The sequence below is a fragment of the Nycticebus coucang genome, chromosome 1, assembly GCF_027406575.1.
Source record: "Nycticebus coucang isolate mNycCou1 chromosome 1, mNycCou1.pri, whole genome shotgun sequence".
NCBI lineage: Eukaryota > Metazoa > Chordata > Mammalia > Primates > Lorisidae > Nycticebus > Nycticebus coucang.
Genome location: NC_069780.1, coordinates 104,190,989 through 104,213,092, shown reverse-complemented (window position 1 = coordinate 104,213,092; position 22,104 = coordinate 104,190,989). Strand labels below are relative to the sequence as shown.

General features: G+C 37.2%; 1 protein-coding gene across 1 annotated transcript in view; it reads right to left on the bottom strand.

The window, feature by feature from the left end:
• Positions 1-4,689: 4,689 nt before the first annotated feature.
• GLRA3 (glycine receptor alpha 3) overlaps positions 4,690-22,104 on the bottom strand; it is a 92,379-nt gene continuing 74,964 nt past the window's right edge. Inside the window, exons 10-11 of the mRNA XM_053595857.1 lie at positions 21,324-21,368; positions 4,690-4,968 (exon numbers count right to left, since the gene is read on the bottom strand). Coding sequence (XP_053451832.1) covers positions 4,690-4,968; positions 21,324-21,368 — 324 coding nt within the window. The remainder of the gene's footprint in view (positions 4,969-21,323; positions 21,369-22,104) is intronic.

The following is a 22,104-nucleotide window of genomic DNA, read 5'->3' as shown; positions in this document are numbered from 1 at the left end:
CCTGTAGTCCCAGCTACTTGGGAGGCTGAAGCAAGAGAATTTCTTAAGCTCAAGAGTTTGAGGTTGCTGTGAGCTGTGACGCCATGGCACTCTACCCAGGGTGACAGCTTGAGACTCTGTCTCAAAAATAAAAAAATAAAAAAAATTTTGGTCTTTAAAAAAAATTGGACAAAATCATCCATATTCTTGAAAAGTGTTCAAGTTTATTGTTTTCAATGAAATTTTGTACACTTACATGATAAATACCATACACTGTTCACCAGTTAATAACTCTGAGAGTGTGTTAGTTGCAGAATTGAACTAAAGATAATATAATGAAAAACAAGTTGATAAAATTGTGCATACATTTTAAAATATATTTTCATATAATTTCCTGGAAAAATATGATATTATCCAGACAGCAAAAAAAGACTCAGAATAAGACTCGAGAAAACAAAAATAATTAACACCTGAAAATAGCAATACTTTTTTGCTAGTCCTTTAAACATCTTGGCTCATTAATAATGAAATCACAGTATATATATCACATTTTGATAGTACATGGAAAAGATACGAGATATTTTCTTTTTGTTCTGTTTTCCACAGCACATTATATTATATCCATAGAATGTCAGGGTTCTCCAATCCATTTTCCCTCCAGTATTATAGTGTTTCATACATTAAAATACAAATAGTATCAAGAATGGCCATTGCACATTTCATAGAGATAAAAGTGAAGGTTTACACAATTAAGCTTGTTCAAGTATAGATTTACAACTGCATACTTTCCTGGCATTTAAACCTCAGCTCCTTTCATCTTCAGCTGTATTAACAAGCCAGGCTGGATAACGTATATGTAAGTGGGGTTACCCAAAGACCTCTGTTCTAAAACCAGCACAGAGAAAATTCAACTATTAAAGTAAAACAACTTAATTCATTACATTTTTACTGACATTTACTCTACCATTATGTATTATGTTTGATAGTTTTCTTAATTCATGTTACTAAGGTTTTCTATAATATCTTCATATCTGAAATAAATTTTTAAATATTTATTTAATTCGAAGTTATTAGTAAGTTTTAGGAAGACATTTAAGGTTACTGGAAATAATTGCATAGAAATTTCCATCCATTTCCATTTACTGTGTGGATGATTAATTTTATATTTCGTTATTTTATAAACCTGAAAAGATCTCATGGTTGTTTAACATGTAAGTCCTCTTGTGTAATATTCATTTCAAGTGTTTCAGTTGTGGAATTTTTTCAGTAATCCAGAATTTCACATGTTATGACTGAGACAGTGATTTTAGCACTTAGAGCAGTGCTGAGCATACCTAAGGTGCTCAATGAATTTTTCTTTAAATGATTGAATCATAACCTGCTATGTGGGACACCAAACATGTATATATTTTTAAAAACATGTAAGGAATTTCCGTATACAACCAGGATTCAGAACCACTTTAGAAAAATAACTTTCCATCCCCTTTAAAGTTCTCCTCTTATTTTTATTACTTATGAATCATAAGAAGTGTCCTGAGAAAACTACCTGTGAAGACACTACCACAGCATCCCATACCACTAGTTGTCTTTTGGAAGAACTTTTTGACAAATATTTAGCCATTCTTCAAAGACAATCCAAATGTTTTAGAATCCCATTGTTAAGGTGAGAGAAAAGATTTGATCCAGATAGCTTTGTTCATGTGTTTTTGAGACAAAACATTATTTCATGATTAAGAGATGGCCACATTACATAACTGTGCTGTTCCTAATTTCTATCAGGAATCACTTAGTGTTATTGGACCTATCACAGGATTATGGACCTTTCCTCAATAAATTCCACTCCCTTTGATGATTATGGGGAGTGTGTGTGTGTTTTTAAGGAAAAAGAGAAAAATGAAGCCAGCTTAAGACGGATAATATATAGCCAAGAAACAGGTTAAAATGGTGTAGCTACCAGCTTGAGATTTCTATTGTTTTTTGACCTGGTTATTTTCCCTGCCCTAGTTATTTTTAAATTGCAGGAAGTTATATTTTATACACAGGTTTTAAGTTTCTTAGTTAGGAAGAACATGCATCACTTTGCCTTTCAAGTGATTAGAATACCAGGTGGCTCCCTATGGAAGCTCCCTTTCTAGTATCACTTGGGTTAGGAGGCATTATGATCTCAAAGATTGTTGACGATCTCTGTTCGGGGTCATTAGACACATTTCCATTCTAAGAATTTTGTTCCTTTACACATCTTGGATTCAGCCATCTTTGCCTTGTGAGTAAAGGCTGTTATAGTATTATATTTTTTAGTGCAGTAAAACAGTAATAAGTATAATGGGAAAGGAAAACTATGTTGAAGGAAAGTATAGTATTTTTGAGATAGAATTTTGATATATCAATGTTATTGTTGACAAACTGTCTCATGGCTGGTATTTTTACATTTCAAGTTTCAGGTTTTAAAAGAGACATTTTTAATATCCTCAAATGTGAAAACAAATGATGTCTGTGAGTGTCTTTTGGAAGTATACATGTGTATATTTATATATAATAAGGTGTGTAAAGTGTAGAACAATGTATTCAGGTATTTCAGAGACATCGAGACAATGGTGCTTACTTATCATCACTTCAACCTTTCCTAATCTTCAGGAAGCACAAACAACGTACCTTGCTCTAATCTTCATAATCAGGCCCAGGCAAGGTTTGAACCTGCCGCTTATGGTGTGCAGTACCCAAAACACTGGACTGTAGCACCTGGCTTGCTCTGATCTTCACTACACGAATATATTTTCATGGTTTTTGTTTCCCAAATGAAGACACATATAGAATTTAACAGTTGGGTGCGCAGGTCTTAAATTAAGAAAAGTACATAGTAATAAATTCCTTTAGTTGTGGCCCTTGTGTATGATGTCTTATTGTGTTGTTTTAAATTACTTATGAAGGAGGGGAATTTGGTTTTTTACTAGCAGGAACTGCTGAGTGTATTTTTTAAAAAGACTTTTTTTAAAACTATAACTGGAAAGACTGAAGTGCAATAATAGTGAAAAGTGTATAGCTTTAAATGGCAGGTTTTGCTTCTACTTTGAGTGATGGAATGTCAGAGGATAATACTATCTGATTCAAGAACTGGCTTACTTTTCTATCTTCCATCAGAGTTAATTGTTCACTTGTTGTTTACATATTTCTCTGTGGATAATTTGTTATACTGAATTTCCATTTAGAGCACATGACCAACACTTAAAATATCTAAAAAACATTTTAAAGCTTTTTCAAATATGGAATTGATGGTAAAAATAACTTTTAAAAAATAGCAAAACTGAAAAAGAATCAGTCTTGTTCGGTTTAACCAAGAACTCTATCATACTTTACACCTGATTACAAAACAAGTTAATGCCCCATTAGAGTTGATGTAATCCCATAGAGTCATTGATAAATTTTATATAAAAATTTCATTTAAAATTATTGACATCTTGCGAATGACTTGTATTTTGAAATCACTAATTCAGATATATAAAACAATCTTCGCCTTACAGAAATGAGTTATTTATATCACTTAGAATTAATACTTTCCTTTCTTATATTTAGACATAAGAGTTTGAACCCATGTAACTTCGAGGGGAAAACTGTTCCCATTAAAAACGTCTTTTATGAATTCATTTTTGTTTTCCTTGAATTCACTTTTATCAAATGTAAATACTTTAATCCCATTGAATTTTAAAGTTTCACTCTAAAACTAAAGTATAAAAATCTTACTGAACTTTGTTCAATTATAACAAAACATGAAACACAATCACATACAGTTAAGCAGCTACTATTAAAAATCTATCAAAAACAAAGGTGCTGGCTTGCATTTTTCAGTGTTTGGCAATAACTAAAAGTATATAGCTATACCACTTATTCAAAACAGAGTTGCTTCAGTATTTCCACTTTCATTCCTTGAGATGTAAAGTTTAAGAAAAGTAGATTCTGAATGTAATGTGATCTCTGATCTCTTATTTGTTTTAAATTTTCATAGAGGGAAAATTTGGTCTTCTGAACAATTAAGTTTAGTATTCTAAACAGTGTAAGTCTTTTAATCTTCTAAGTTGAAAATTTTTACAATTACATAGGTTGGTTCTACAGCATTTGTATGTACAATCTGCTATTAATATGCAAGAGTTTTCTACTTAATTAACTGATTCTTCTCCTATTTTTAAGTATACGATAAGAGGATAGTTTTTACATCTCAAGCTATTGATTTGTATTATTTTCATCATACTCCTCCCTTTTCCTTATATAAAATTTACTGTGCAAATTCCTCTTTTGTAGGATTTAACAGCCTTGAAATAAGAATCAAGAAATTCAAAAGTAGTTTTCATGTCTACTATTACGTGATATTAGATAACGTATATAATAATTGTATAACATGTACCATAATACAAACACATTTGTAATAAAGCTTCCACTTATATGATTTACTGTGAAAAAATCATCTTGAATTAGTATAAAATAAAATCCCATACTATGTACTTTGTATCCATTAAAAGAATCTTCATCTGTCTCTTCATCTGTCTCTTCAATGACTTTGCATTGCAAATCAAAATGCAAGCCTTTCCCATATGCCATTTTAATACAGTGGTCATCATTTGTACACACACACACACACACACACACACACACACACACACACATCCCTATGGCAAGTGAGCTTTCTCTGACCATTTCCACCTGCATGCCCCCAGAGATTTAATCTTGTTGCTGATGGATATCCTCATGCCTAAGAATTTTATAGATAACCCAGTAGAAAATATTAAAAATCAAAAAGGCTAAAGGGAAGCAGGCTCGGGAGATGGTGTCAATCTTCTTGGCATGGTCAATAAAGACCTTCCTCATTTCATCAGGACTTTTTGGCATTACCTGGACAGGAAGGTTTGGGCCTTTAGGGGTGACACTGTCTTTTGCTGGTAGACATGGTCCCATTCCGTAGGCTGTGAAACTGAATCGACTTTCCCTCCCCTCATCATCCTGTCAAAGAAAATGTAAGAACCCTTAGTAACAGAATGCATAGCAAGCATTTCAGATTCACAACTTAAATTTCACCAGGGTAAATGTTTAATAGAAGGAAAAAATAACTGAAGCATATAAAGATGAGTTGCTTTTGTCCCCATTGGTGTTTTATCCATTTATTCCTTCTACATCATATAGAATACTCATTAATAAATATGAAGCTAATAAAAGGTGTATTTTAATAGAGAAACTAAAATTCTGACATTGCCTACGTATTTCTACAATATACAAATAAAGAGACCAAGACAAAAAGCTATTGGGATATTGTGTTACATATGTTCATTTATTGTTTAGGGTGGGGGGCGGGGAACTTGCATTGTGATAAATATGTGATGCCAAAAGGGGAAATACCAGCATCATGTACTGAATTTTTCCCTCTACATGGAGGCCAAATTCTTCTTCTTCTTTTTTTTTTTTTTGCATTTTTTTAATTATTAAATCATAGCTGTGTACATTAATGTGATCATGGGGCACCATACACTGGTTTTATAGACTGTTTGACACATTTTCATCACACTGGTTAACATAGCCTTCCTAGCATTTTCTTAGTTATTGTGTTAAGACATTTATATTCTACATTTACTAAGTTTCACAGGGACCCTTGTAAGATGCACCACAGGTGTAATCCCACCAATCACCCTCCCTCTGCCCATCCCTCTCTCCCTCCCGTCCCTCTCTCCCTTCCCCCTATTTTAGGTTATAAGTGGGTTATAGCTTTCATGTGAAAGCCATAAATTAGTTTCATAGTAGGGCTGAGAACATTGGATAAATTTTCTTCCATTCTTGAGATACTTTACTAAGAAGAATATGTTCCAGCTCCATCCATGTAAACATGAAAGAGGTAAAGTCTCCATCTTTCTTTAAGGCTGCATAATATTCCATGGTGTACATATACCACAATTTATTAATCCATTCATGGATCGATGGGCACTTGGGCTTTTTCCATGACTTAGCAATTATGAATTGGGCTGCAATAAACATTCTGGCACAAATATCTTTGTTATAATGTGATTTTTGGTCTTCTGGGTATATACCTAGTAGAGGAATTATAGGATTGAATGGCAGATCTATTTTTAGATCTCTAAGTGTTCTCCAAACATCTTTCCAAAAGGAATGTATTAATTTACATTCCCACCAGCAGTGCAGAAGTGTTCCCTTTTCTCCACATCCACGCCAACATCTCTGGTCTTGAGATTTTGTGATATAGGCTAGTCTCACTGGAGTTAGATGATATCTCAAAGTAGTTTTGATTTGCATTCCTCTGATGATTAAAGATGATGAGCATTTTTTCATATGTCTGTAGGCCGTGCGCCTGTCTTCTTCAGAGAAGTTTCTCTTCAAGTCCCTTGCCCAGCCTGCGATGGGATCACTGTGCTTTTCTTGCTCATACATTTGAGTTCTCTGCGGATTCTGGTTATTAAATCTTTGTAGGAGATATAACCTGCAAATACCTTCTCCCATTCTGAGGGCTGTTTGCTTGCTTTACTTACTGTGTTCTTGGCTGTGCAGAAGCTTTTTAGTTTGATCAGGTCCCAGTAGTGTGTTTTTGAAGCTGCTTCAATTGCCTGGGGGGGTCCTCCTCATGAAATACTCGCCCAGATCGATTTCTTCAAGGGTTTTCTGTGCACTCTCTTCTAGTATTTTTATAGTTTCATGTCTTAAGTTTAAATCTTTAATCCAATGAGAGTCTATCTTAGTTAATAGTGAAAGGTGTGGATCCAGTTTCAGTCTTGTACAGGTTGCCAGCCAGTTCACCCAGCACCATTTGTTAAATAGGGAATCTTTTCCCCACTGAATGTTTTTAATTGGCTTGTCAAAGATCAAATAACGGTAAGTAGCTGGATTCATCTCTTGGTTCTCTATTCTGTTCCAGACATCTACTTGTCTGTTTTTGTGCCAGTACCATGCTGTTTTGATCACTATTGATTTATAGTATAGTCTGAGGTCTGGTAGCATGATTCCTCCTGCTTTGTTTTTATTTCTGAGTAATGTCTTGGCTATTTGAGGTTTTTTCTGATTCCATATAAAATGAAATATTATTTTTTCAAGATCTTTAAAGTATGACAGTGGAGCTTTAATAGAGATTGCATTAAAATTGTACATTGCTTTGGGTAGTATGGACATTTTAACAATGTTGATTCTTCCCAGCCATGAGCATCGTGAAGCCAAATTCTTAATGCTTGTTTCCTGCAACTCTGAATTTGTTCTTGGCAGATACAGTGTAGTTCAAAAACTGCTTGGTTTTTGTTATATTTGCTTTGTGCTTTTTTTCTGTTTTACATTAATTTTTTTTTGAAAATCTATAAGATAGTCATGTATCCTAATTTATGTACAATTACTTTTCAGGCACACTGGTTTGGTTGAAATTGTAAATGAAATTTTGTAAATAAAGAAAATGAAATTTCTTTAACATGAAATAAATTTATAAGCTTATTATTTACAACTACTTATGTTCTTCTAAAAAGTATCAATACTTTGAATGGAGCACATTGAAGAGTATTTTCCGTGAATATAAATGAAATGAAAACCAAAATGAAGAAAAATTATTTAATAAGCATATGACAGAGAAATACAATAATTAACAATTTATAAAAATTGTTAATAATTTAACATATTTATTTAGGAGGTAATAGTGAATGCGTACATCTATAAATAAGGAGTTTGTGGTGCCAAAATTGAAAGTTTAAAAGATTAGACATTTTATAAAGTCATGTCTCTCCTACGATAATTCTTTTTCGTAATTATTCGGTTTAAACTGTTGAAAATTATTTTGGGTCTATTAATGTAGTTGCTCAACAAACCATGTATTATAAAATATGAAAGTGAAAAATAGCAATTATTATGGATCCTAAAAATGAGAAGATGATTGAATCGACTCAGTAATGTATAAAATAGTTTTTAGAGCGTTTATAAAATAAGGTAATTTATGTGAAAAACAAAAGCATATAATTAGTGAAAAAGATAAGACCTAAAAGAATTTCGAGGACATTTGAAATAAAAGTTGACAATCCAGATTACCTGCAAATTACCTGTAATCTTGCAAAATCCAGAAATCTAGTTATTTTCTAGTACTGTTTAATAAGCATCTTCATTTAGACTACTATTTCTTCAACTTCCACAAAAACTTTTTCAGGCAAATTTGTTGTTTGTGGTTCACTTTGAGCTCTTTTGCATCTTGGAAAAAAGCAGCTGTATACACTAAGGAACTAAACTGTTCTTATGTAAATGCTAAAAATAGTATCACCATTATTCGGTGTTTGCATTCGGTCGCCTGGGTAATTTATAATATTTTGTGTGCAAATCAACTGAATGTTGAAGTATAAAATAACTTCTTGAACTATATCAGCCCATGTGTTTAAAACAATTCTATCTCAGAGTAGGACGAAAGATAGCTTTTCAATGAGCATTTGTGATCACGTGTTGACACAGTAGTTGAAACATTTGGGAAATTCATTGCTAAACTGCTAAGATTTCAGTATTTCAGCTGATGTATTCAGTAAGGCAAAATTTACTGACTACCTTTCAAACCATGTGTTCTGGAGAACTTCCTTTAAAAATATCAGAGACCTCAGCTGCTCATCTGGGGTCAGGGTTTCTCAGAAATGAACATAGTGAACAGAAATGAACATAGTAAACAACAGCTGAATTTTTCTCAGTTTACAACAACTGAATTTTTCTCAGTTGTATCTTTTCATATAACTGTCTGCAAATAAAGGGTGACATCCGGCTGCGGCTGCTGGGAATGACCCCTGATTCCTATAGCATTTCCTTGAAAACAATAGTTAGACTACGTGGGGAATTGGAGTCATCCTCATTGCTGTTAAGGACTGCACCTGCATGTGGGGGTTGCCCACTGGCCTGGTGATGTTTGGCCCACATGACTAGGTGGCATTCAAGTTTGGTTTGAAGCCAAGGCTGTGACTGCTCTGTGTCAAGGCCATTGATTGTATGCAACTGCTGAGGGGCAAAGGAAGCCACTCTCTGGAGAAAGTGCTGAGCCTCTATGCAGGGAAGATGCCGCTGGCCTGATGGACTTTGTACCTCACATCCTCATAGAAAGCTAAATGTTGTGTTAGGTTAAAGCCTACAGGTGTTTGAAGATTCTGAACGACACTTTGAACTACAAATCTTGGTGGTGGTGAAAGCCGCTGACCAAACTTTTCAGAGCCTTTCAGACCCAATGTGGCCAAAAGTTCTAAAAGAGAGTTCTGAAGAGAAGCTGGCATTGATACAATCTGGGTGTTAGGCAACAAAAGTTCTACGGAAAAAAAACAAAACAAAACAGGGTTGAGTAGAGTCTCACTGTTGGAGTATGGATGGCACAGATCTCTCCCCTTTTGAGTTGGCAGGTGGGTGATCAGGGGGATAAAACGAAAGGGAAAGTAGCTGAAGATACCATTAGTTCCTTATTTCCCATAAATTAATAATCTGCATGAAACAAGTGGCTGCAGTCCTGTTCCATAAAAATGTAATTTGAGCCACAAAGGGAAGTCATGTGTGTAATTCTAACTTTCACATTAACTATACTAACAATTAAAAAGAAACAGGAAGCCAGGTGCAGTAGCTGCTCACACCTGCGATCCCAGCACTCTGGGAGGCCAAGGCAGGTGGATCACCTGAACTCAGGAGTTCAAGACCAGCCTGAGCAAGAGCAAGACCCCATCTCTAGTAAAATAGAAAAACTGCCAGGCGTGGTGGCAGGTGCCAGAGTCCCAGCTATTTGGGAGGCTGAGGCAGGCGGATTGCTTTAGCCCAAGGGTTTGAGGTTGCTGTGAGCGAGGCAGAGGCAATGGCACCCTACCCAGGGTGATAGTGTGAGACTCTTATCTCAAAAAATACAGAAACAAGAGAAATTAATTTTAATTTTTTTTTAAAATTAGCTCAATATGTTCAACATACTGACATTTATTTGAAGTAAAAATCAAGGAGATAGTTCACATTCTTTTCACAGTAAATCCTTACCATCTGTTATGTATATATATTTACAGCAGGTCTCCACTCAGACTGTGCATTCCTAGCAGCTAGTAGCCACCAGGACAGAAAAAGCAATCACAGTACACGGGAGATGGGTTGCTGTGCTGAGAAGTGACATACGCTGGCAGGTATCTGGGCAATCTATGCTTTCCTGGACCTTAGATTACTTCACCCAGGACCTAGCATATGTTTAGACACTGCATCATGAAAAGCAATGATTGGGGTGAATGCTGACCCCCGGATGTTGCAGTGTTATCATTCAAGAATTATGGGCAGGGATAATAATGACAACCCTTTGGAAGAGGGAAAGCCTAGGGCGGTGTGAATGTCACTGAGAAGGAAAACAGATGAGTCCTCTCCCTGCTGTGATGTGGAACCACTTCTGCAGGAGGAAGATTTGTTAAGTGTCCTAGCAAACCCTGGCTGGCCTTGTGACAATCAGAAGTGAGCCTGCCTAAGCCACACCCTCCTAGGGTCCTGCTCTTGCAGCTACCATGCTGGGTTTCATTGATGGCAAGAAAATCTGGGCTAAGATCATGGCCAGAGTAAATGTATGAGCTCTCGTTAGGCAGCTGCTGGGACAAAAAAAGAGCATGAGGAGAATGAACAGGATTCCTGTGAATGGTTTTCTGGCATTACCACTGCTGGGAGGAGGAAGCCTGTTCTGGCTTCTGCATCTGCCTCCCCTAACGAACCCTGTTAGATCTGTTCCTTTTATCTTAGAAGTTAAATCCCCACTGTGCCAACTGAGAATGGGAACAAAAGGCTTGGACGCTATGACTGGGTCACTGAATTTTCTCCATCAGAATAGGCAGTTGAAACAAAAAAGCTGACTCAGAGGCCAGGACCTCCTTGTCCAACTCTTGAGTGGGGCTTGAAGGCTGTGGTTCAGGTGGAATGGCCAGGGGTTAGTGAACACAGCCTTTGGGGGATTGCTTGATGCCAGAGCAAATGCTGCTGGGGCCACAAAGATAAGGCTAAGTGATCTTGATTGTACTGAAATCTATAGCTAGGAAGGAAGAGAATAAAGTAAATCTACTGGGTGCTATTGCCTTTGGCTCAACATGTCACTCATAAGTGAAGGATCCCCCCATTTCTGGCTGGAGTCTCATAGTGGTCAGGTCTTTCCTTAGCCCAGTTTTAATTAGACACAATGGAAGCCTTTAGAATTGCTTAAATCTTCCTGTGTAGTGAATATTCAACAGTACAGGATTCCAGGGAGATAATGGGAACTCCCATCTCTGATGGGGGGACAGTGGTGCTACTTCTTGTTGATTCTCCCCAGAGTAGCGCGTCTGGCCTGGGATGAAACCTGGTGGGTCCTGCAGGCTGACCACTGCTGTTTACATCCACTGGAGAAGCCCCCACAGCCTCCGTCACACTGAATGCAGTGAAAGCTACTCAGAAGTTTCAGCAGGGCAAAGCAGGCTGTTCTGATTTGGTACACTTAACTCATGCTTTCTTTCAGCACCAATAGTAAAAATGTCAGATGCAGTACGCCTTCACTGTCCTCTCCAAAGGGAACTCAGATTCTCCAGTATATTGTCACATCACGAGAAGAAACAATTTGGTCCAGATCACTGTATAAAGTAAATTGTTTCATGATAAATGATGATTTCCCCTCTCCAAGGACAAAGTCAGGGAGGAATGGTCCATGTGACTAAATAAGGGTGGTAAGATTCAAGGCCCAGCCCATCAGCCCATTTTCTAGGAATAACCTGGTCTGAGGACAATAAAGGACAAACTGCTGTCTCTTCTGGACCCCACAATGGGAGAAATGGCTTATGGTGCTATTGAAGTCTGGATTTCTGTTGCCCATTGCTGCATTGAGTGAGTAGAAGATACACTGGATTTCCAAAGGAAGCAAAGGCAAACTGTCAGAGCTCTGCAGCCCCATGGGGCCTTATGATTCACTGAGTGTGAAAACATCTGCTACTGAAACACACCCTAGAATGGGGTTTCTGGGAAAAGCTCTGTAGTGGCCCTCGAAGGTGGCTGCTGGGATTGTAGACTAGAAGATTCTCTGATGCTGTCAGCAGGTGTTATCTATCTGAGTAACAACTGCTGGCCTTCTCTTGAGTTCCTGTAGAAATAGCCCCCAAGACAGAAGGCATCTAAAGGGCATCAGTCCATACTTATGCCTGAGGTATCTGCCATGTTGTGGATGAAGATATTCCAATCTAAGTTCCCTGATGACATGAAAATTGTACATTCAGGAATGACTGGGGTGGAGTGCACCATATCCATGTAAAGGAAGCCATGCAATAGTGGCCCAGCGATGCGGTCTCTGGAGTGGTCTGAACTTCCCTTGAGCCTCTCCTCCCACAGATGCAAAACAGGCCATGTAGTTCACCAGCATAAAGTCTCCCAGGGAAGATCATAACCCCAACTGTATTTGGCACTGTTGTCTCCATGGGATGAACAACGTTTATTGAAGAAAGCAAAGGTAAGTCTGTACATTGAGCTGGCTTGAGAACAGTATATATTTGGCAGGCTCAGAATTGGTTCTTGACCTCAGAGCAACATCTGGAGATTCAAAACCTCCTGGGCTCTAAGCCTTGCCTTGTGGTCAGGCAAATGGGTCTTTGTTAAATGCATGGCTAAGAGCATCAAATGGAGGGAGATGCAGTTCCTTATGGAAATTTTAGGAGAGGATGATATCAGATCATGTAAGGCTTGCCAAGTTGCTGGTTCAGAGGGTAACTAGCCGTGTCTGCAGCAATAGTGGTGTCCAGGCCATACCCTAACCCATTCCTTTCTTATCCATTGAGCGATTTACATGGTGAGGGCTTGTCCTGAGTATCAACAACAGAAAACCAGCTGAGCACAGTGGCTCAAGGCTATAATCCTAGCACTCTGGGAGGCTGAGGCAGGTGGATTGCTTGAGCTCAGGAGTTTGAGACCAGCCTGAGCAAGAGTGAGACCCCCATCTCTACTAAAAAATGGAAAAACTAGTGGTGCATGGTGGTAGTGGGTGCCTGTAGTCCCAGCTGTTGGGAGGCTAAAGTAGGAGGCTCTCTTGAGCCAAGGAGTCTGAGGTTGCTGTGAGCTATAATGCCACAGCACCCTGCAGCACAACAAAGCGAAACTCTGTCTCAAAGGAAAAGAAAAAAAAAAAAAAACAATAACAAGGGAAAACCTGCTTTAAAATTGGTTTTGGGTCGAATCTCCCAGGGACAAGTGCTAACACATACCTGGCTAGTATTCAGTGGATTTTGGCAGAAATTTACAGATATTCCATCTTGGGCTTTGTTTACATTTTAACAAAAGCTACACCTGAAAATCCTACTAAGGGCTTGGAACAAGGCATTTTTTATACGAGTTTGGGCTTCTTATAAAGAACTCATTTGAGGAATGAACACATTTTTAACATGGCCAGGGTATAAAATGGCCCAAGAGCCCAGCATGAAAACGGCATATGATCATATCCCATCCTCCCATAGAGCAGTGGCTCCAACAGAACTTGGGACTGGAGATGCTAAGGGCATCCAAAGTCTGGATAACCTTGATTTAGGTACTTAACCCTCTGATTCTTGGTCTCTTACTTTGGAAAAGACCACCTATCCTAGGAGGGTTTTTTTAGGGTGAAAGAAAATACATAAAACATCTGAAACAGTACTCAAATTGTTGCCGCTCTTGTATTATTAATATTTGGACTGTAATACTTATAGAAATTGTGTCAAGCACAATATGAAAGAAAAATGCTAATAACAGCTTGAATTGTTTCACTACAAGATGTTTTAAACTAGCACTAAAACACTACATAAAACAAACTTTCCCAGGGCCCTGCATCCCAGACAGTGCACTGCATTGCTACACTAAAAGTTTAACCAACAGTATAGAACTAAAGAGATGGCTTCACCCCTCAAGGCCCCATTGCCTTATTGTCACCATAGATGGGTTGTGCCATGTGACTGCTGGAATATTTTGTGAATCCAAGTTTTGCAATCAAGGTGTCTTTAATGTAAATATGTTCTGTGAAGCAGCACAAACAATTTTAAGCGTGTCCATGTGGTAAGACATGCAAAGTCCTAACAGTGCTCTTCAGAATTAGGGTCTCAGTTTGTGGGGACCAGACCCTTAAACAGGGCTCAGTCTATACTCCCAGGAAGACAGGGAATGGGAGACCAAAGGCCCCAGATCTTAAAAGGATCAAGTGATCTTTTTTTCTTCTTTAATGGCTGGCTTTATGACATTTGTTCTTTTTATGAAAGGCTCAACCCGAATAATAATTTTTAGCATTAGATAAAGCTCATCATTATTTTTAGTTTACTAAATTAGAAAATGCACTAAATTGTTTTATTACTAATTTTTCTGCTTTTATTACTAATTTTTCTGCCTAGTTATGAATTGTCCTGGGTTTGTGTATGCTTGGACATACAGTGATGTTCTTTATTCTAATTAGCACTCAAATATTCCTTTAAGATACTTCTGTTTTCAGGAAACAGCTTCAGCTTAAATTCTAATGGACTGCCTATCAGGAAAGCAAGGAGTTAAGAAAACAAAACCCTAAAACTTTTGATTTAGAAATACTGTGTGTTAGCCAATATACAAGGGTTATAAAATTAAAGCACTTTACAACTCAAAATATAGGCAATAATGAAGATGAAATAGAATGACTATCCACAGGATGAAAAGATGGCTAATTTAAAACATGAAATTAAAGAGCAAGCTTAATTTATCCCTAAGTACATTATTAAGACTATGCTTCAAGCAAATGAAGAATGGATAAAGCCATTTGGTTGCTATACAATTCATTTTACACGAAGACCCTTTTTCACTAAATTTAAAACAGAGAAAACATCTCAATAATCATACTACATCCATACTGCATTGTGAAACTTTCTAAATTCCTTTTCATTTTATTTAGAGAGTTATGCCAAAGACTATTTTGTATAAAATTCATACTGTAACTAGAAAAATATATTAATATACATGTGCAATAAGAATTAATTTCTAATCCTATTCTTAGTCCTCAAAAATGACAAAAAAAAAAACTTACTTGGGTGTAAGAGTGATGAAGGCAGGAAGGTTGCCATTTATGTGAACAAAACATTAAGCATTTGTGACAGCACAAGTGTTGATTATGTGAATTGCTGTAAGATACAATGGTATTACATACATTACTCCTAATGTTTCTCCCTTATTAGTTCCCTGTGGGGCGTTCTTTATACTATACTAATAAAGTGTTAAATAGATGATTGCAAAAATCTTTTTGCTTAAATCACTTTCTATGGCTTTATTGCCAGGTAGGAAAATGAGAGAAGGAAAACCAAACAATTCTTAATTCCCATTTATGCAGTTTCAATGTGTGTAGATTTTTAAAATTGCAAATAAACATAATAATGACTTGATTTTGTTGGGAAGAATCATCATCCTTTAAAAAATCTGAGATAAAAGATATGATCGAGTTAAAATTTTTTTTCTACAATATCAGTCTAAAATAAAATACTCATTTTCGGCTGGGTGCCCATAGCACAGTAGTTATGGTGCCAGCCACATGCACCCAGGCTGGAGGGTTCAAACCCAGCCCGGGTCAACTAAACAACAATGACAACTTCAACAACAAACAAATAGCTGGATGTTGTGGTGGCCACCTGTAGTCCTAGCTACTTGGAAGGCTGAGCCAAGAGAATCGCTTAAGCCCAAGAGTTTGAGGTTCCTGTGAGCTGTGACGTGACTGCTATCTACCAAGGCTGACATAGTGAAACTGTGTCTTAAAATAAAATAAAATATTCACTTGCATACTCTACACATTTATGTATTACATAAAAATGATTGGCTTAAAATAATGCAGTTATAGGTGAGGTTAAAAAATACTTGATGCGGGGAGTGGCACCTATGGCTCAGTGAGTAGGGCGCCGGCCCCATATGCCAAGGGTGGCGGGTTCAAACCCAGCCCCGGCCAAACTGCAACAACAAAAAAATAGCCGGGCGTTGTGGCGGGCGCCTGTAGTCCCAGCTGCTTGGGAGGCTGAGGCAGGAGAATCACCTAAGCCCAGGAGTTGGAGGTTGCTGTGAGCTGTGTGAGGCCACGGCACTCTACTGAGGGCCATAAAGTGAGACTCTGTCTCTACAAAAAAATAAAAATAAAAAAAAATTATAAAAAAAAAAAAAATACTTGATGCGGAAGCGGAGCAAGATGGCAGCCGAGTAACAGCTTCCTTGCATCTGGGCACTGTGAGTCTGGGGATATAGGACTCCAGGCATCTCTGGCTGGTGGGATCTGCCTATCATCACCCCTGAGAGGATACAAGGAGTCAGCGAGAGACTTCTGGACCCCAAGAGGAGGACTAAAACAGTGGAAAACCAGCAAGTGGTCGCGTGTGTTCAATCCGTCTAAACCTGCCCGCAACTGTAAGTTCAGTAGCAGCGAGACTGCAAACCAGAAAGGCCTTACCTGTGAACTGTTTTGGTGTCTTTGGACTTGGCACTCAGCTGAACTGCCTTGGGGAGAGCCTGAGCGGGAGTGCGGAGAACTTTGGCCTTTGTCTAGGGCCCCAGTCTGAGCCGCTGAGCCAGACGGAGCTAATAGTGTTTGGCTCTGGTTCACAGGCAGACATTGTGAGCGATCTGCCCTGGCAAGCTCCGCCCTCAGGGTCACAGAGCTGGAATTGGGTGGGGGCTGGTAACCTAGCGACCAAGTAGCCTAAGGGCGGGGTCTGAGCCGCCTTGCAGCCCTAACCCTGGGGGCAGAGGGAGACCAGTTTTGACACACAGGGTAAGTGGATAGCCACTTCAGCAGTGATTCCAGCGACAAGCACTTCCCTGAGAAAGCTTCTGCTCAGTAAGTGAACAAGTTCAAAGTGCCTTTTAAGTGGGCTGAAGAGAGATTTAGGATGTCTACCTGCTGGGGTTTGAGAAACTAGCAGCCTCCAGTCGTATCAGAACTGTGATTAACATCTCATACCCCAGAAGACCACGTGTTGCCCAGACAATATTCAATAACATATACATACTGCTTTGTTTTTTTTTTTTTGTTTGGTTGTTTTTTTTGTTTATTTTGATGTTGTGGATTGTTGTTTTGTTTTTAAAGTTCAACCTTTTCCATACAGATCCTTTCTCTTTCTCAATTTTTCTAGTTTAATTATAATTTCACATTGCTGCCTATTTCAATTATTAGAACTTCATTTTTGTCAGTGTTTCTACTGCTATTATTTGGTTTTTCCAGCCAATTTTATCCTGTAAAGTTTTCTGTTTGCTTGTTTTGGTTTGATTTATAGCATTTTTGTCTTTCCTCTCTACTTAGTGGAGGTGGGGTACTGTGTCTGATCAGGTTAGCAAAGAGCTGCTGACCTCAAGGGAACCACCCAACTGGGCACCCCCAGAAGGTAGTTTTTTTTTTAAGGTTGTATCAAAGTACCCTACTGTACACCTATATTGCTCTGTCTCACTCTTTCTGTGCCTCTCTTCTTTTTGTCAATATCCCTTTTACCCACCCCCTCTCCTTTCTCTATTTTTCTCTTTTTTTTTCTTACCACTCGGTCCTCCTTTCTTTCATTCCCTTTTTTGCTCTTAAACCTTCTCACCCTTCTGGTCCTGTAACCCTTAGTCCACAGGCACGAGAACTTAAAGAGCAAGAGGAAGTGAAAGGAAAATTAGGACAAGGAAACAGATAAAAGAAATCACCCATGAGGAAGAATCAGCAGAAAACTCCAGGCAACATGAAGAACCAGTCCAGAACAACCCCGCCAAGGGACCATGAGGTAGCTACTGCAGAGGATTCCACCTATACAGAAATGTTAGGAATGACAGAAAGGGAATTTAGAGTACACATGTTGAAAACAATGAAAGAAATGATGGAAACAATGAAGGAAACTGCTAATAAAGTGGAAACTAACCAAAAGGAAATCCAAAAACAGAATCAAATCAGAGATGAACGATATGAAGAATATAAAAAGGATATAGCAGAGCTGAAGGAAATGAAACAGTCAATCAGGGAACTTAAAGATGTAATGGAAAGTATCAGCAACAGGTTAGACCATGCAGAAGAAAGAATTTCAGAGGTAGAAGACAAAGTTTTTGAGATAACTCAGATAGTAAAAGAGGCAGAAAAGAAGAGAGAGAAAGCAGAACGTTCACTGTCAGAATTATGGGACTTTATGAAGCGTTCCAACAAGCTGTGGTATATGTATACCATGGAATACTATTCAGCCATTAAAAAAAATGGAGACTTTACATCCTTCGTATTAACCTGGATGGACGTGGAAGACATTATTCTTAGTAAAGCATCACAAGAATGGAGAAGCATGAATCCTATGTACTCAATTTTGATATGAGGACAATTAATGACAATTATGGTTATGGGGGGGGAACAGAAAGAGGGAAGGAGGGAGGTGGGTGGGGCCTTGGTGTGTGTCACACTTTATGGGGGCAAGACATGATTGCAAGAGGGACTTTACCTAACAATTGCAATCAGTGTAACCTGGCTTATTGTACCCTCAATGAATCCCCAACAATAAAAAAAAAAAATACTTGATGCATTTTACATTGACAAGTCAATTTTTGAAATTCTAACTTGAGGAGAACCTTGCATTTACTAAAGACGCCATGTGAGCTAGCTATCAGTCAGCCAAGTTTGTGCTTGGCATATTGAACTTAGATTCAGAAATAGTTTGGAGATTAATAAATGGTAAATGTAAGTTTAAAAAGAGGACTGTTTTAGATGAAATATTACAAAAATGCAATACAAATATTTTAGGAGATAGATGAGAGATCAGTGGAACAATTCATTAAAAAATCTCTATTTCTAGCATATGTTAGATTCTTTTGGTGTTGGTTCAGAATTATGAAGTGATATGAGATATTGCAATAGACAACATATGAGGAAAGTTGCATTCCTATTTTAATTAACTTTTAATTAGAGGGAAGTCACCATAATTCATGTGAATTTAGTTTACAGATTATATTACTTTACTGGATATTATGGTTCTGACTAGATTTTCAGAGAGTACATAGTTCTAAGAAATAGTTATGTTTAAACATAAACTCTGAATATTTGTTTTCAGGAAATAATCAAAATCTTAGAACCTTTGTTTTGCTTGGAAGATAAAATTTTAAAACCTGATATTGGTGTCATTTAAATAGAATTTTGTTTGAATTTAAATTATTGGGAAACTACTTTTTCTCAGATACATATGAAAGGACTTTGTAGGAAATATTTTATCTTTTTAAAGAATATCTTAGCTGTAGAATATAGCATAAACAGGCATGGAAAGATTATTACATAATTTAGTATATATAATATATAGATGTCATATCATTCAACCATGGAGACTCATTTCTTCAACCAAAATACTGTGCACACATATTTGTATTTATCCTAAGACTATAGAGCTGACAAAATTTGTAGGCCAGAAAAATCGCTTATTGTTAAAAATTATCTTATTTTTAAAGTAAGACAGCATATAAATGCATCAATAAAAAAAAATCACAAGTTTGTGTACAGTCAAAATGCGGTCAATGATATCTTTGTTAAAAAAAAAGATAACCATTGTGCCTAGCAAAACATAACTTAGGTCATGATTTCTTAAATTTAGAACAAATGGTCTATTGCTGCTTCATCTGCATGTGTACATAATAATAAGTGATAAGAAGTAGGAAGACAGAGGCACTAGAATATTATGGTAACAAGTTTATTTCTCAGAAAACCATCATATCATTATGTTGCAAGGTGGAAGAAGCCACATAAAATGCATGAAAGCAATCCCACTTCATCCATATCACTCAACACACAACTTCAAAAATATCTTGAGGTGTCTTTATAAGCTTCCAGGACTACAGTAATGGTATATGTAAGAATAGCAACTTTGAGCCACAGTCCACTCATATCATGTACACGCACACACACACACACACACACACACAGAACACTGGAGAGAGCATCCAAGACACAGTGCCGTGGGTAATCGGCACATAGCGGGCATGGCAGTGTGGGGTGGGGAAATGGGGACATAAGAGCCAACTTGGATTCATTCACAATAGACACAGGATTCTCTGGTCCCTTAAGAGAGGAAAAAGTAAAGTTCAAAAGATCGTATACAAGGCCCAAGCCAATGCCAAACCAAGTTAAAACTTCCCTAGGAATAATTCTTGCATTAATGGAAGGGGTTCTCTGTGGTGACCAACTTCATACAATAAGACTATTTTATTTACATCGCCTGTTCTGCCTAATTAGAGCAGGAAAGAAAATTCACTTGAACCAGTACTCAGAAGCATAAAGAACATCAGCATTCAGACTCCTTTTCATTATGTTTATTTAAGGATTTAGAATGCTCAGGCTGTTTCTAAGCAAAACATGTAAGTTTAGAAAAATGATGAGTTTAGTCATCCCAGAGGGTTCATAGTTGAGGGAAATAATTCTCAAAAAGGCAAAGTAAGTGAACCCCACATTTGCCCGATGCTTACAATATTTAAAAAATAAATGGGATGCATACATTTGCTAGTGAATACATATGTATTTGCATTACCTCATTGTTTCTTTTATAAAAATAAGGATTATCTGGGAGGTAAGCCTGATTTTTCATTAGAGTTCTTTGTAAAGCAATACTTAATTGAATATATAACTTTCATTCTACAGTTTCTATAAATACTAACTGTTCAGTTACTGGAGATATTATTATGTTGCTCATCCAAAAAGAGATTATATAGACTGTTGATTATGTAGTCTTATACACCATATTGTATATGTATATATATGAACATATATTGCACCACTACATCTGATTATACAAATAACATGCAATTAAAAATGTACACTTAAATAAAATAAGAGTGTAATAAATTATTTGAAATTATTTTCCAGAGATACTAAAAAAGAATGGAGAAATAAGAAGCTGGGAAATAATATGTAATTCTAGTAGCACAACTTATTTTAAAGTGAACTTCAAAATAAAAGTGGGTCTTGGTAATCTGCTATGAAGTTGAGATTACTGCAATATTCATTTAATATTATGTCTCTTGCAGGGGTTCTTCCCCACAGTGTCTGGTAGAATCATCTGGGGAGCTACTTTTAAACACACTTTACCCCAGATTGCTCCTTCTGTGAAGATTGTTATAGGATGTATTTGATATTTCTCTTTTGTATATAATTAAAATCATTTTAACCAATCGAATAGCTCTCAACAAAATGAAGGACATTATTCAAATGTCCTTTTATGGAGTGAAGTTTAGGAAGAGAAAATACTCTTCTTAGCTAAGGGAAGGTGTGGTTTGCTGGTCTTTAAATATGAAAGGGCCTGTGTTTCCCCACTGCACACTGCCTCAGTGGTGCAGAATGTGCTTTGTGCTTTTTACTGATGGCCCCATTCCTCTATTCAGAGCTAAGAAAGTCAATTTACCATGTCTGAAAAACAGTAAAACTTCTCCAATGCCAAAGCTTCCCTCTGTGGGAAGGAAAGTGGGACCAGGAGGGACTGAGAAATGAGAGAGTTAAGTCACATATGATTACATATAATTATGCAATTGTTTCTAATCACTTATAGCATTTGAACATGTGTGTCAATTACTAGATTTTCACAATTGCAAAGTAGCTACCCCAAAGTATGAATACAACTTTTAAAAACCAACTTTTTTTTCTGCATTAAGTTTTATTTATGTTTAACCACATTCACTCCCTGAGTATATGAAGCAGTGACTAAAGAATAATAAGATCTGACAATTTGTGCATTTCTACATTTTCCCAAAGTGTCAGTCACTTGAAAAATTAATCTTTCCATCTTCCTCCGAGCTAAAGAGTAAGGGGCATCACATATTTTTTTTTAAATCTTACTTTCAAACCTGTGGTAAGACTGGGTAAACAGACACTTTGGTATTTTTTTTTTTTTTTTAAGGAGGGGCCACAATTGTCTAAATTTTTCCACTGGATTCTGTGACTGTTCGATGTGTGAGGAATGTGGATGATTGTGAACGCTCACTGGCACACCAGGCACATAGTATCTGTGGCACATGGCCGATAACATTCTAAACTGATAAGAGGAGAAAGAAGGTAAAGAAATGGAAAATAAAAATGAAAAAGGAAATCACAATGATAGGGAAAACCAGTATTGCTTTACTTCTGGTTAACGACACTAGAGGGCAAATGGTCTTTCTCAATTACTAACAGGAGAGAAGGGCCTTGTA